At 44.0% G+C, this 16081-nt stretch overlaps 1 protein-coding gene across 1 annotated transcript in view; it reads left to right on the top strand.

Moving 5' to 3' along the window:
* Positions 1-343: 343 nt before the first annotated feature.
* The window catches only part of LOC308315136 (cadherin-4-like), a gene marked incomplete at its 5' end in the record, with an annotated part of 80089 nt that continues 64351 nt past the window's right edge, over positions 344-16081 (top strand). The window contains one exon of the mRNA XM_080762975.1: positions 344-779. Within this exon, the coding sequence (XP_080619101.1) occupies positions 344-779 (436 nt within the window). The remainder of the gene's footprint in view (positions 780-16081) is intronic.

Raw genomic sequence — 16081 nt, 5'->3', positions numbered from 1 at the left:
GGATTGCTGCCGTCTGATGTCATTTGTGCCTATATGGATAATTACTGTGTGAATGGAGGAGTGGCGTTTGAGAATGACAGGAATGTGAGGGATCAAATCAATTATTTTCGCACCGGAGAAGGAAAAAGTAACACAATGGGGCACAGAAAGTCCACGAACTATGGAATCACCCAAAATTAAATATTCCAATGGAGGGGTACGGGGGCAGTTGCTGTTATTAGCTGAGATTGATGCAGCAGATCTAGTGTGCAATGACAGCGGGGGGGACACGGCCGGATCTGATGAGAGGGGGGGAGAGGGTGCTCGACTGGGAGCGGTGGGCACTGCTCCTCGTGCTGGGTGAATGATTGAGAGGGACTGGGAGATATCTGGCCTGTGCACACTGGGTGAGAGTCGTCGGGGCCGCTTTCCAACACGAGTCACACGACCACCATTGTCTCTGTGGATGGGAGTGGAGGTGGAGCCAGGTGAAGAGCCCGAGGAGGAGTCCGGTCCCGCGCGCTTCAACGGCCGGGGTAGCAGCGAGTCCGGGTGCCGAGGATTCCTGGGGGAGTTTGCCAATGACTCCTGTAATGGTGCGAATGAGTTTGAGCACGGGAAAATGTCGGCCATGCTACATGCCTCCGACCCAGACGGGTCGAAAAGAGGAAACGCCAGCCTCGGATGTTTTCCTTTCATCACGGAGGCCCAGGAGTCAGCGCATACGGGCCGCGGTTTGCGCTTACCGGCGTGCGAAGCACTGCTCCCCGGCATGGTAGCAGCCGTGGCAGACATCCCGGGTACAGCGCCGGCACCCGGGGGATCCAAGGATTTTAAGCGGCCCTGGAGGAATGATTGCCGCTGGATTAGGTCTTTAACCAGGCTCGATATGGATCGGAGCTCACTTTTGATGGCGGATAATTCCTCTGTCATGACAGGCATTTTGATGGAAGTGGTGAGTAGTGACTGTCCACTATAACCACCAACAGACTGTTGAGATGATAGCATCTAGGCTCAAAAAACGAGCCAGCTAAACAAGCCACCAAACTAGCTGGCACCAAGGCTACAAACAAACCTCCGCCAGCTAGCAGGCAGCAACAACACAGTCTGATAGTTGCGTAAAATTGAGTGATCAGCAGTGCCGATCGCTGGGATTGCAGGGTTAGTATAAAGATGTAGGTCACCAGGCTAAAATCCAGAAGTTTTGTATAAAATAGATGAGTGGAAACTGTTAAAAAACGTAGTAGCAAGCGCGTCGAGATGAGCGACAAACAGCGTCCAAGTGACAGCACTGAGATGGATATTTCTCCATCGTCCTTTGCCCGCCGCCTCAGCCCTCCCCCTCCAGTCCAAGTCCAAGTTTGACATGGGATGGCTTCTGTGTCTCTGGGCTCATTGTTAATTCATCAAATGCTATTTGTACGAGACAGGAGTTAGAGAATGATTTCATCCCAAGGGTGCAGCCATGTCCAGCAGGTTTGTCAGTGATGGCTCCATTCTGAATGATCCAAGTGGTCTAGCACAGTGGCTCTCAGACATTTATACATCGGTATTGGGTTTAAAAGTGTTTCAAACGGTCAGCCATATGAGATATTATGGTCAAATATGTGCATTGTGCATGATACACTAATTGTAAACATGTTTTTGAGGCAATTGTTTATCCCCTAAAATCATGAGAAAATCTGCACTGGGACACATGTTCATTGATGCAGCCTTTGCAAAATGAACGTCCCTCACAGCCTCTGCAGCCGACTTCTATGGGCCATAGAATGAGTGGAGGAGGCCTGTTGGTTTCTCTCCAGCCTTTGACGAAGGGGAGCGCAGAGAGGGGTCTAGGGGAGAGAACATTAGGGCGTAGGTAAGTTTGGTTCCAGCAGTAATGAAATCTTTCATCAGGTCATCAGAACTGGAAGAGGAGCAGGGCCTCCAATAGGGCCTCATTAGGCACATACTGTAGTCACAGCCAAATTGCAGTAGCACGTCTCCTGCAACAGACAACAAATCACTACAACTGACAATTGAGGCAAAGACTAATCCTATTCTGAGCCTTATCCATTTCATTTCACTGCCTCTGCTGCCACTCAACTCCTATCCGGCAATCTCTAGTACCGGTAGTCAAAGGCTATTTTTCTCCTCTCTCACAGAGGAATGCAGTATCATGGACATAAACAAGAAATTGCCAGTTGACTGCTACAAATGTGGCATCCTCTCCTCTAGTCTCCCTCCAGGCACAAACTCACCATTTTTATCAGCATAAACAAAAGTGCTGTACTGTCAGACTGAGACACAGATCAATGATTGTATGAAAACTGCCTATTCTGTGCATGTGTGCACTGTGCAGTCTGTGCACCGTTGTCTGTCTCTTCATACTTGCTGTGTGTGTGTGTGTGTGTGTGTGTGTGTGTGTGTGTGTGTTTGTGTGCATGTGCAGGCTCCCCACCATGGGCGCATGCACCCTGCACCTTCTAGCATTCATGCATTCGAGTCTTGAAAATCACACTTGTGTGAAGTAAGGGGTGCTGTGGCAAAAAAAAAAAAACATTTAGTGGTGCAACCATACGGTGCAGCACTCCACTGCCCAGCAATGTGTGTCCCTTTGTATGCGTGTATGTACAGTATGTTTAGTGTACCAACAGGTGACAAAGTGGCGCTGTTGAGCTTCACACTGTGGCACAGCTGCATGATGGGAAGCTGAGTTTTTAGCAGCCATTACGTGATTTCGGGTGTGACAGTACAGTACAGTTGAGGGACCCCCACATGCTAACTGTGTCATTTCTCGACCGTTTCTGACGCAGGTCCGGACCGACCTGGGCCCTAACTGGGCTGGCCCGAGGCCCTGTCTGGCCTTACTAATTAGCACACATTTAACGCCATATCAGCACGACTTCACCCTTTGGGGCAGTATACAGCCAACTTTCTAATTACTGGACTAATGAAGCACTGGCAAGACTTTCATCTCTGTCCTGTTGTGTTTCAGTAAGCGATAGACTAGTGAAAGATCAACCTTCTCTCTTCTTCATCCTGGCATCATCAGTTGTGCAACTTGTGCTGGCAGTTTGCGTGGATGTGCACGATTTAGATTTAGCATTTGATGTACATTAGATTTGCTTAGAAGAGTGCATTGTGCCGCTGTCTCAGGCTATGCAGACGCTTACCTCGCCGCTGATACACTTATTGTGCTCTGTTGTCACAGATCTAATTATCTGTTTTCAAAGCTTTGAGCTTCACTCTCCTTGCACAACCATAACGTTAAGCATCGTCTTTAGTCGTAACTAAGCATCGGTCGGGTGTCTGATGCACAGCAAGGGCACGCTCAGTCACAAATCATATCCCAGTACGACTCATTGTTACCCAGAGAGTAGAGTTTTAATGTTTGCCATTTGTTTATTTGCTTTTCTGATGTTGAACAGTGGTGGTAATAATAGACTCACGACCTTTACTGTGACGCTATCGACGACAGAAACACAGCAAAGCACACAGGGAAATAATTCACAGTTCTAAGTGACTCGTCGAGTCTGTGAGCAAAATAAGGATGCAGTGCAGAGGTCAAGGCCATCTCACTGGGTCCACATCTCGTATAATGATACTAGGAGACACTGCGATCCTGGTACTTCTCATTACGTGTGCTTTGTGTTAAATCTTTCTCCTCTGTGAGCCTTTATAGTATAAAGGCTCACAGCTCCCTCGCTGCCTGCATGTGTGGAGTAGAGATGGAGAGCAAAGAGAGAGGTTTCTGACCAATGGTGATCTCTTTGACATGGTGTGAGGGCTGTGTTAGCCAGCTGCATGTCTTTGTGTGGATTAATTGACCACATCACCATGTGACAGCACCATACTGGAGTCTTTCTTTCTCGGTGGACACCCACAGTCTCCACGCATGCTGGCACACATAATGTTCAGTCCTATGTTTGCCTGCAACCGCTTCTCTTCTCTCCTAGCATGGCGCCCTGCTATCCACCTCGTCTTTCATGTGCCAAGAGACACCACTTGAGGCGAGGACTGACAAAACGTCATCATTATCTTAGCGTTACTGTCTGCCCACGCCTCTTCTCTCGTTCATTTCAGAGTTAGCCCACTGGCCCCCAGAGGAAGAGATAGAATGTGTGTGTGATCTCTTTTAGACTTTCGGCTAATCTTCCAAGAGTCCAGAAATAAATTAAAACATTACAGAATACATTATATTACAATACAAAATAGTACATTGCATTTCAAAAATACATTTTAAATTGCACAGATGCTAAACGACAACAGTGAGTCAAATATTACAGCGTAACAAAAATACCTATACAGTACCTCTAACCCTCAACTCATACAACCGCACACACTCACGCACACACAGGCACAGCTTACTGTATGCCTGCCCACAGACAGATACAGTTCATTCACCTATTTATAGTGGACTATGCATGGCAGGGTCGTCCTCTTCCCTGAGCCAGCTGAAAACCTGACCGCATACCAACACAGAAACTAGAACTAAAAAAAACAAAGCTAAACAGGAATCACAACATAATAGTGATTCAATAAAAGCAATCCCAGCTATAGTGATGAGTTCCATAATTTAACTGCCCTAAAAATATAAGATCTGCTTCCCATACTAGTTTTTATTTTTGGTAGAACATAAATATCTTTGTTTCTTGATCTTGTGTTGACCTGAGGTTTCTCGCGAACTAATGTTAATAATATTAGTATTCTTTATGTTTACTGGTTTATTACTTTATTAGAATGCAAGAGACTGTTTTCTTATGCATTCAAGTGCTGTGGGCCATCCCATTTCTGTTATTCTGTTATGTCACCCGTGTCATTTTCATACCCACATCTTAAGACCATTCTAGCTGCCTTGTTTAGTGTGATCTGCAGTCTTGGTCTGAGCTGCGTTGCCCCATACGGCACAGCAATAGTTTACGTATAAATCGAGAGATCAGACTACGGGATATTAGCCTCAACGTTTCTTCAGATAGAAGCCCTGCAATTCGCCCAACCATTATCTGTGGTACTGTATGAGCTGTCCATGATAAATTGTTTTGTATTTTAATTCCTAGTAGTTTGACTTCAGTGACCTCATTTATCTGTACCCCTCCATACGATAAGTTCCATGGCCCTAACCTGTTCCTTTTTCTGTTGGTGCATATGACCATATTCTTAGTTTTATCAGTGTTCAGTACTCATTTGATCAATCAGATCGAAAGCGGCAGTGAAATCTAAAAGTAAAATGGATGCAAGTTTACCTTGTTCGAGAGCATTCAGCCAGGTATCCGTCATGTCAATGAGAGCTGTTTCAGTGGAATGATTTTTACGGTATGCATGTTGGGCATGAGTTAATAGGTTATTTGTTTCCATATATAATCACTAACTACTTTCTCTAAGATTTTACTTAACCCATTCTGACCGGGCACCCATTTTGGTGTTAGCATCATGTTATGCTTTACCTATTGAAAAATAGCAGATCTACAAGCTCATATCGCGCCACCGAGTGGCGCGATACGAGCTTGTAGGTCTGCTATTTTTGAAAAATTCGAAGAACGACTGACATTTTTAGAATCTGATCTCAGGTCAGAATGGGTTCATCAGACCAGTGTGTGTCCAGTGGGAAACCTCGTATGAATCTGATCTCAGGTCAGAATGGGTTAAGGAGGAAAGTAGGCTGATTGATCGGCTATTTGGGGCACTAAAAGCAGATTTACTATCCTTAGGAAAAGGGCAAATTTTTGCATGCTTCCATATTGTCGGAAACTTGCCTTGTTGCAGAGAAATATCAAATAGGTATTTCACAGGTCTAGCGATAAATGGGGCAGCATATTTTAGTAATTTATTGTCAATGAGGTCATGCCCTGGAGATTTGTTTTCAGGGAGCAACAACAACATTTTCTCAATTTCATCAAAAATATATGTCTGGTGGTGAAACAAAACTGCATTCTTTCCCCTGCATAATCTGTGCATCTATATTTCCCACCAGTTCTTCGTTTGAGGCATTTACATGCATATTGGACCTGAGATTGTTTACCTTGATTTCATAATGGTCAGCAAAATGATTGGCAATGACTATTGGTTTTGTCTGGATCTTTCCATCAACCTCCACACTAACAGGATTTGTATCATTTGATCTACCCAGGAAACCATTTACTGTTTTTCTGACGATTTAATTTTTCAACAAAGTTTCTGCATTTCCTGTATAGCATAAGGTCAGAAACCAGACATGACCTGGATGCAGTAGCTTTGGCCTCATCCCTCTGAGACATTGCTTCTCTTAATTGTTAATCAATCCAGGGGGATGGTTTAGCTTTAATTGTACTTTTCCTTATAGGGGCATGATGGTCAACGACCTCAGTTAGCAGCTTATTAAAACAGTCGACAGCATCATCTAGGTCATTCTCAAGATACACCAGATCCCATGGAACAATGCCCAGATCTCTTCTGTAATCCGTTTATTTTCAGTTTAAAATGTTTAAGACTACACCTTATATAGTCACTCTAGGTGGCCTTTTTGGCACCTTAGTATGTTTTGTGATGCTCACAATATTATGATCGGGTGTGAACTGAGTGAGCACATTACACAATATCAGGTCAATAGTACTTTCCGTTCTATGCCCATACTTGTTGAACGGGTAGGTGAACTTGGATCCATAGGATCTCTAGTCCATTCATACACAGATCCTCCCTCACCTTAAACAGCAAGTGCTCTTGTAAATATAGGGCAACTCCTCCCCCTTTCCTATTTCTGTCCCGCCTAATAACAATCCTTTAAGATCAATTCGTCCATCTGTTATAGTTTCATCAAGATGAGTCTCAGTAATGGCCAGCACATGCAAATAATTTCCCTGTACAACATTCAATATATCATTCATCTTGTTCACCAAACTATTGATATTAACAATCCCTTCCTTGACAGGTGTAAATTCATAATCTGTATGACTGTTTCATTTCATAGATCATCATACACAACAGATTAGAACAGCCATGGAGTGATCTCTGAATCCCTGAACAGCTGGCCATCAATATATAGCCTGTCCACCGCTATGACAGCTTTGTGATCTTTGGCTCTATATTCTTTGAGGATGGGAGTTAGCTTTCTTCTTCTGCCATTAATCTCTGTCGGGAATTGATCGTTCATCCAGAAGTTAGTACCTTTGAGAAACTTCCATCGGGATTTCACAAGTTCCTTCAGTTTGAAGTGTTTGAAGTGCAAAACGAGCGATGATGGGGCGCGTTTTATTGAACCCCTTCCTGCCCATTCTGTGGACTCTTACAAAGGTAAAGCCCTGAACGTATTCCTGGGGTAGTTCTAATTTCTGGCATATGAAATCCCGTATGATCTGCTCAGTCTGCTCTGGGCTTTCGTTATCACTCTCAGGGAGCCCAGAAAAAAATCATGTTCTCCCGCATAGACCTACTTTGCATATCAAGTAATGTTTCCTTGAACTGTCTGTTTTCTCTCATGAAAGAGACAGAGACAGAGGCTGGGCAACCTTTTCAGTCACAATTTGAACTACGGCCGTTTTCCAATGCTGGCAAGGTCTTTCCACACCAGACAGTGAAAACCACCACAGCTTTTACGTCTTATTATAGACCAATTATTTGTTTACAAACATTGAGACTAGAAGCACGGGTGACTCGCATGTAAACCATTCCCAACAGATCCCCTCCTCTTGTCCATTCAACCTCCTCTTGTGTGTTGGCTAGTGAGGCGCACCTGATGTACAAATTACTCTACACACCCAAACGAGACATACTTCATGGCGCAACTGTATTGCGTGCCGAGAACAGCTCACATGCTCACATCGTGGATGCGTTGTTAGAGGTCTGCTATTCTCTGCCGTTCTCTGCACAGGCGACACCTTCGTGGGAATGAGCATGAATTAGGCTTGATGGGCTGCAGTTGCGCAAGCACAAGCCGTCTCTGCTACCATGATCATATCATTCCCTCCGGTCTTATGACAGCAACTGTAGGTGTGGTTTTGAGGACAACTGCTTTGAATTGCTATTATTGTTTACTATTTACACACAACAGAAGGATTATATATTTCAAGGGCGAGAGATCACATTAAATCGTAAGCATCTGAAAGTTTGATGGTGCATGTCACGGGGCAACCCGTGCCCTACAGTATATACAAAGACACATGAAACTGCTTTCTATAACATGCAAGGACTAATGTTTTAAACTTGTGTATGGAAAACTGGGTGTTCACTGATTGTTTGCTAATTGTCTATCCTGCACTGCTGGTGGCATTTCCCTTGATTTAGGAAGGGGCCAAGTGCTATGCAGGGGAGGGGTGTTACTTCTTATGCTTTGAGTATTTGTCATTGAGTTGTCATGCTTATTTATATTTGTTTAATTGTAACACATCTTTAGTATGTTTAGGTTACTTTTATACAATGGATTATTTATGGCAGTATACTATAGTATTTATTATATTTATTGAGAAGAATAGTTGCTAATTGCTCTGTGTCCTGTGGTAGGATCCACCCCTATTTAAGGGAGGCTGCAGGGACGGGTTGGTTAGTTGGTTGTGGGCTTTCACATGGGTAACAGGCCTGAGGGAGAGCTACAGGGCCTTGTGTGACCCAAGGTTTAACCTGAAGAGAGTTCTCATCCTATTTGGTCTTGTTCAATTGTGTTTGCCTAAGTATTCTTTTTGTTGGTCTATTGTGGGCCAGTATTTAGTTTTTGCTTTTGATATGTGAATTGCACTGAAGAAAACTGTCTGGAGGTTGGTGGAGGAGTTTGGGGGAAATAAAAGCCCTTAACTACCATTTCTGACTGTTCTTGGAGCCTTGGCCGTTCGGGCAACTTCACAGTGCATTTTTACACGTGAGTGCAATAACCACTTTTCCATTGCATCTTATGAGTGGTGGGGTTCATGTGGTGCCGGCTTGCATGCACATACTGGTTATTGCATCAGTGTGACGTCATCTGATAAGGGGTCTATTGGTTGCTAATTCGAATTATGCAAACTGGAAACAAAGAAGCGCCAGCACACAATAAATGTCCTTTTCACATGGTTTATTACCTCAGACAAACAGACAACGAACAGACAGCCAGGTGGGCCTTCCTCAGCGTTGTGATAAGACACCAGGAATTGAGGAATATATGATACAATCAAGTACAATTGAATGCAGGTGTCAACTCTCATCACCTTGAAAGATATCTAATGAGGATTCAATGTTTGCGACACCAAGACAGGAATAGTAAATAGTAAAATGTAGAAATGTACACAATCACAGCTACTAACACAGTATATAGGGCCTGAACAGGCCTTAAGCCCTAACCACACCAAAGGGTCACCATGCAACTCCTTGGGTCCAAACGATTGCAAGGAGTTAACGCTAAAACCGTCTTGACCCTTTGGTGTGGTTAGGGCTTTAAAGTTAGTTAACCTAACAGACATTTTATTATGAAAACCTGCATCTCCGTGTGTTAGTCATGCTTCAGTGTTAGTATGACCAATACATTTTTGTCACATACACTTTAGAAATATAAATTGACCAACAATAAATATTAATAAATAAATAAATATGGGAAGGAGACCATTAGTATCACTCCAGAATAATCGTCCATCAGGAGTGTTACCAAATACCAATGATCTCCTTCCCATATTTAATATTTAATATTTAATATTTTTCGATTTATCGATTTATCGATTTATATTTGTAAAGTGTATGTGAGAATACGTAGAGAGACATAGGACACACCAAGAATCACATTTCAACAGGTTTATTTCTTTACTACATCAGGACAAACGTTTCGTCAGTGTGAGGAGTTGTGGGAGTCAAATCTCTTTTGAAGGAGTAGGCTATTGGAGTTGTGGGAGTCAAGTCTCTTTTGAAGGAGTAGGCTATTGGAGTTGTGGGAGTCAAGTCTCTTTTGAAGGAGTGGTGGAGTTGTGGGAGTCAAGTCTCTTTTGAGTAGTTCAGAAAGTTTTCAGAAAGTGTATGTCACAAATATGTATTGGTCATACTCGTGAGCTAATTAATGTCTGTATGCACTATATAGGCCTATTGTGTTGGCTCACTGTGATTGTGTACATTTCTACATTAATTTTTACCATTTTATATTTTTTATTCGATTTCACATGGCATTTATCCTGTCTTGGTACCATAAACATTGAGTCCTCATTAGATATCTTTCAAGGTGATGTCAGTTGACACCTGCATTCAATCAATTGTACTTGATTTTATCATACATATATATACCTCACTTCATGTTGTCTTGTCACAACACTGAGGAAGGCCCATCTGGCTTAAACACGTCCGTTATCTGTTTGTCAGAGCTCAGAGGTAATAAACCATTTGAAAAGGACATTTATTGTGTGCTGGCGCTTCCTTTTTTCTATTTTGCATCATTGAACACTTATAAGAATTAACACTCTTCTAATTTGGAGTGCTGCGGGTTGTCTGCTTTTGAAGTATTTTCCCTCTCAATTGCATTCAAATTATGCAAACATATTTCATGATACTGGCAAAAACATGTAATGTCAATAATGTGTCTCATGTGTCTGAAACTCAAGTCAGCACGTTTGAGTTTTAGTAGAGAGATCTGAACTAAGCCTCTGAAGCCATGGTTGGTCTGTGATTGGTCTAAGGATGTCCGTGGTTTGGTCAGTTCAGACACATTCAGATATGTATCTAAATTGTATGGCTACTGCAAGACTCAGAGAGCAGGTTTGCCTGCAGATCTTTCTTCAGGCCATGTCCCAGGAACGCTCACTGGCATCCAACAGTATGTGTGATCTCTCTCTCTCTCTCTCCTCTCACACACACACACACACACACACACACACACACACACACACACACACACACACACACACACACACCCTTACCCTTCACTCTCTCCAAGGCTGTTTGCTCAATGCGTATGGGGGATTAGCTGATGCGATTATCTGGAGCTTTTGGAGTTATGCAAAGATCATTCATGGTAATGCTACACAGCCGAGTGTCTTGTGCATTCCTACGCTTCTGTTCATTAGTTTTGAAAATTTCCAAACTTGAGTGAAGCCATTTGGGTTCGAGTCCAAGTCAAGACCGAGTCCGAGTTCGAGGCAAGTCCGAGTGTGGGAGGGGTCTGAGTCGAGACTGAGACCGACGGGAGGCGAGACAGAGTCGTGTCCCTTGGTCCGAGAGACAGTCAAGTCAAGTCCATGCAAGTCAAATTAAGGGCGAGGCCGAGATGAGACCATGCAAATGAAAATGTGGACTCGAACACTATATCACTTCACGGACACACACATGATCAAAGACATAGGGGCGGGGACGACGACAACACATGATGTCACGGGGGTACACATACATGAAGCCACGCGTTGGAGCGTTTAGTGACACTCAAAAACAACAGACGATGCTCTGATACACTGCTGCTCTTAAACGATTCTCCCCTGTAGTAACTTCTGTTTTGGTTGTACTGTGAGGGGGTTTTCACTCGCCCTCCGGGGGTTTTGCTACAATACAGAACAACTGTTTTCCCTGAGGTTGTTCCAGCTGTTACTGCCAGACGCTTTTCAACATCCGTGCCATACAGCAGTTGACCCTAATTAGAGCAACCTTTACCGTGACCTCTGACCTACTCTCACATCCTCTCTGTTGATGTAAAGCTGAATCCATTTAATCCCTATATTGATCGTCTTTTACCTAAGCCTCCCCCCCTCTCTCTCTCTCTCTCTCTCTCTCTCTCTGTGTTTAAAGACCAGCTAGACATTAGCACTTTGTGTGCAGATGGTATGGTCTAATTGTGCAGTCATTCTGCTACTGTGCAACTTTCCCTCGTTCCAACAGCGTATTCCAGGCTGAACAGATGATCGTGGCCTCTGGATTCTCTTGACAGTCCAAAAGGCTCTAGAGGATGTTCTCATTAACAGGACTTGTCAGAGCAACCTGCTAGCACCGCTAATTTATCTCTCCCTTTGCAGAACACATAAGTGGTAGCGGACCACACACACACACACACACACACACACACACACACACACACACACACACACACACACACCCTGCATGCCACTTCTCCAAGAGAGCTCCAGGGTTGACTCGTGCAAGACTGCAACAATTAGCTGCAATATGGCTAGTGGGACATACCTGGCTGTGTGCATTATTGTTTATGGATATGTGCACCTGTTTGTGTCAGTGAGTATAATGGTAATGGGAGGCTCGTTTCGATGGACGTGGTTGATGATGGATGGTGCATCTCTGTCAGTATTTGTTGAGCCTGCTGCCAGCCTCCCGTTCCTTGTCCTCTGTGTTTGTGTGCATGCGCGTGTGTACACTGTGTGTGTCTGCAGTCTGCACACACCCACACATACAATACGAGTGTTACCTGACATGTCAACATTTCTCCACTTTCTTTTTACACCTCCGTCCGTCAGTATATCACATTCAGAGATCCAGTGCAGGTGTCTTAGGGCCATCTTTATTTATTCTGTCTTGGTTTGGTCGTGACTCTTAATCTTATTTGTATACCTCTCCTGTGTGTAGTTCTCACTGCCGTCGCTGATGATATGACACCTGAATGTCCCTCCGGGATCAATGAAGGTTTATCTCATCTTAAAACACTCAGGCATGCAGTCATGCTCAGGGATTTGTTTTGTTAATGCCTACAAGCCTGCATGAGGAAACGTTTACCCGACAGTCTTAAAACCTATTGATTACCTCTCGGCATGCAGTACCTCTTACCTCTTTTACTGCCTACAGGAGCCTATGCAGCCCAATAATAGGAATGTACACACACACACACACACACACACACACACACGCGCGCACGCGTTTGCACACACATCCTTAGTCATTCAGATAACAGACTAAATTCATTCAGTATCAAGCTGAAGTTTAATTTCCTCCTAACAAGTAGTACTGATGACAGCATGCCTTTGTAATTACAGTTTCAACACTGGCAGAATTGTAATGACATCTCTTCCTGTGGGTGTTGCTTTTCCCAATAATTGAAGTATACAGTACAGTTTCGTCTTCAGCAAAGAAATCAATACACAGCGATGTTATTTCACAAAGCAATGACAATGAAAGTGTGAATGAACCATTGTAGAATTTAATTATGTGTCAACAGAGGGGCGTTAATGGGACAGACTGCTTTGTACAGTGGCTCTGGATTGCCTTTTCCGTTTTCAGTAGTTTTTCTCTGGGCTGTAATTCCATTAATCTCGTGTCTGAGGAAAACTTTGGGATCACTAATTGCATGGCCTCAAGCTAGCCCCAGCCTGATGGTCCCGTGTTCCCAGGAAGAATGGATTTTTAGGTTCTGTTCCCCTCCGCACAATGAAAGCGCAAACATTTTCTAAAAAGAGATGTGATGTGATGAATAGATGGTTCGATTTCAGAAATACAACCTATATTGCCTCTGCTTGCCGGGGGAAAACAATTTAATGTTGTCTGTTTCCTCTACGGCAGCATGTGATAACAGCGTGAAAATGATTTTGTCCTTTTGAACACGGCACACTTGCTGCTCCAAGACAAACATTTCCCTGGAAAATAGAAAGAAGTTTATGCTGAATCCTTTTGGTTGTTGACAAATGCAAATGGTCTGGATTTCTATGGCACTTCTATCCAAACCGCGTTGATGTATATTTATGCCATTGTATTTGCATCAAGAACATCATTGAGTGAGGCTTTAGTGTGGTGTGGGGTGATATTGGAGATGATATATGCACACACTTACACACATGCACGCACTGACCTGCTGGTCCAGACAATTGCCAATGCCATGCAGTATTGGCGGTTCCATAGAGGAAACAGGCAGACGGTTGGGGGGGGGGGGGGGGAGAATGATTTGATCGTGTGAAAACACACCCAAATCCTGTGATGTCCAGACGTGCTGGAAAAGTGCTGAGAGCGGCAGAACGTCTCTCTCTCTCTCTCTCTCTCTCTCTCTCTCTCTCTCTCTCTCTCTCTCTCTCTCTCTCTCGTGAAATACTAGACAGCCGTCCTCCCTCCCTCTGTCTCTCCAGCCCTCCTCACATCACCCCACATTTACCCCCACCTCCTCTTCCTCCTTGCATCCAGCACGCAGGAGACGCCTGGGTGCACGCACACGCACACAAGCACACACACACACACACACACACACACACACACACACACACATTTACGGGGCCCTTGGCATCCCTGGCAGTGTGGGCCCCTAAGTGAAATGGGATCTGAGGGGCCGGGAGGAGCGTATCAAATCCATCATTGAATTTGTACGCTACTGATCCTGAAAATGCGATGAATGGCAACTGCTTTGGCGCTTTGCACAACCCAACCCCCACACAACCAATAACCGCAGAAAGGCAGGTTAAAAGGACAAATTGAATGAAGTAGAGTCAGGGCGGCTGTGTTGAAACAAGACGAGCATGGGGGGATATGAACTGTGGTTTGCTGTGCAATACTTTCTTTTGCTGTGTGTGTGTGCGTGTGTGTATGTACTATACACTATGCTGAGCATTTGCGTCACACCAACCAACCAGATGGATAGGCACATGAGACTACAGACATGTTCTCATGAGCATAATGTTTAGATTCCCATTAACTATCCATACTTTAAGACAAACAATTGTGGTTCAAATAAACTTGCCATACTGTAATACACTATTGTGATCCACATAAACATATAGACTACTGTAACAACACACTCAATAATTACCTGAGGCTGTCATCTGTCTACATAGCATGCTATCTAAATTACATTAGCCTTTGCATAAGCCTGTAAGGTTGTTGAGGCTTTGACAAGTCCTATGACAAATGCTAAGACTAAGGTGGAGTCTGAAGAGGTGAGTCTTCAGACTACTGTAGAATTGCAATGGGGAATTCATTCCATATTTGGGAGCCAGAACCCAAATAAAGGTTCTAAAAATCCTACTCCCATCTAATCCCAAGAGGATGTTATCTACATTAATGGGTGGTACATCTCAAGTGCAACCGGACAGAATGGCATACTTCCTGTTTATTCCTGAAAATGCATATGAAACCAGAAACCAGACAACATTAACTAACATTACAGTAAATCGAGCCTTGATATTGACATCAGCCTGTAATAGGTTTTAGTGTGGTTTCTTTATTCTAGCACTCTAGCAATTTGAACATTTCATTTTGGCCAAAGCTGTTTGTGGAATATGATGGGTGAATATTGGAACGAAGGAATTGTGACGAACAATATTCTCTGTATATATTCTGCATGTTACTGTACACTTTCATCAGACTATTTCTGGGCAGTCTGTCAAAGTGACAAAGCGTCCCCCAAAGTTTGTCTGTGTGTGATATATTTAGTTCAACAACAGCTCCTCAGTACAGTGTGTAGTGCAGTGTGTATTGTACAGTATCTCTGTGTTTCTTTTGGCTCACTTTCTTTTGGGCTTGTTTGAGGAGGGGGAGTGGATGTCAAAGTACTTTATGGCCCTCAGGGAGAGATGGAGCAGAGGTTTGGCTTCACACATACAGTACACCTCCAACTCATAGCATCCATCAGGTGCTTTCACTCTGTCTGCGATCCATCTATGCTGCTGGCAAGTGATGCTGCTGGCAATGTTCAGTCAATCACCAAGCATCCAACCCACAGTACTCTTCTCTAGACTGCCCTTTACATGTGGCCATGCTCCTCTCCTCATCACCATCTCCTCAATCCTTCCTCTGTGGAGTTCTGCTTTTTTTCTCTCTGTCCATCTTACAGTATATATCTCTGTTTCTCTCTCCAACTTTTCACATGCCATCCACGCATCTCTCCATATTATGTCTCAGTCTCTCAGGAAGCCAGCCCGATTAACCTGTTTAAACACCCATCTGAAGGTCCCATCCATCCCAACGTGGCTGTGTAAAAACAATAGAGAGCCAATCTGCGTCAGGACGAACCAGATACTCCACGCTCAGGGCTGTACTGGGTCAAAGATCCGGCCCTGACATTTGGCCCAGACCGGGGCCAAAATACCCGAGGCACACACAAAAAAGCCCCAATACCACCACTTTTATACTGGAAAAAAAATGTGAAAAAAAACAACAATTGTAAGTCAACATTGTAAGCCCTGTAAGTCAAGTGGCCAGTCCAGGCCTGCCCACACGTCGCACACTCATACACAATCTTGCTCCGACCTCCATGCCCGTCCTTCTAGGAGTGAGAGACTTTATATGTACA

The sequence above is a fragment of the Protomyctophum bolini genome (genome assembly GCF_963924005.1).
Source record: "Protomyctophum bolini genome assembly, chromosome: 5".
Taxonomy (NCBI): Eukaryota; Metazoa; Chordata; class Actinopteri; order Myctophiformes; family Myctophidae; genus Protomyctophum; species Protomyctophum bolini.
Note: the sequence above shows the minus strand (reverse complement) of the source record. Positions and strands in the feature narration are given on the sequence as shown.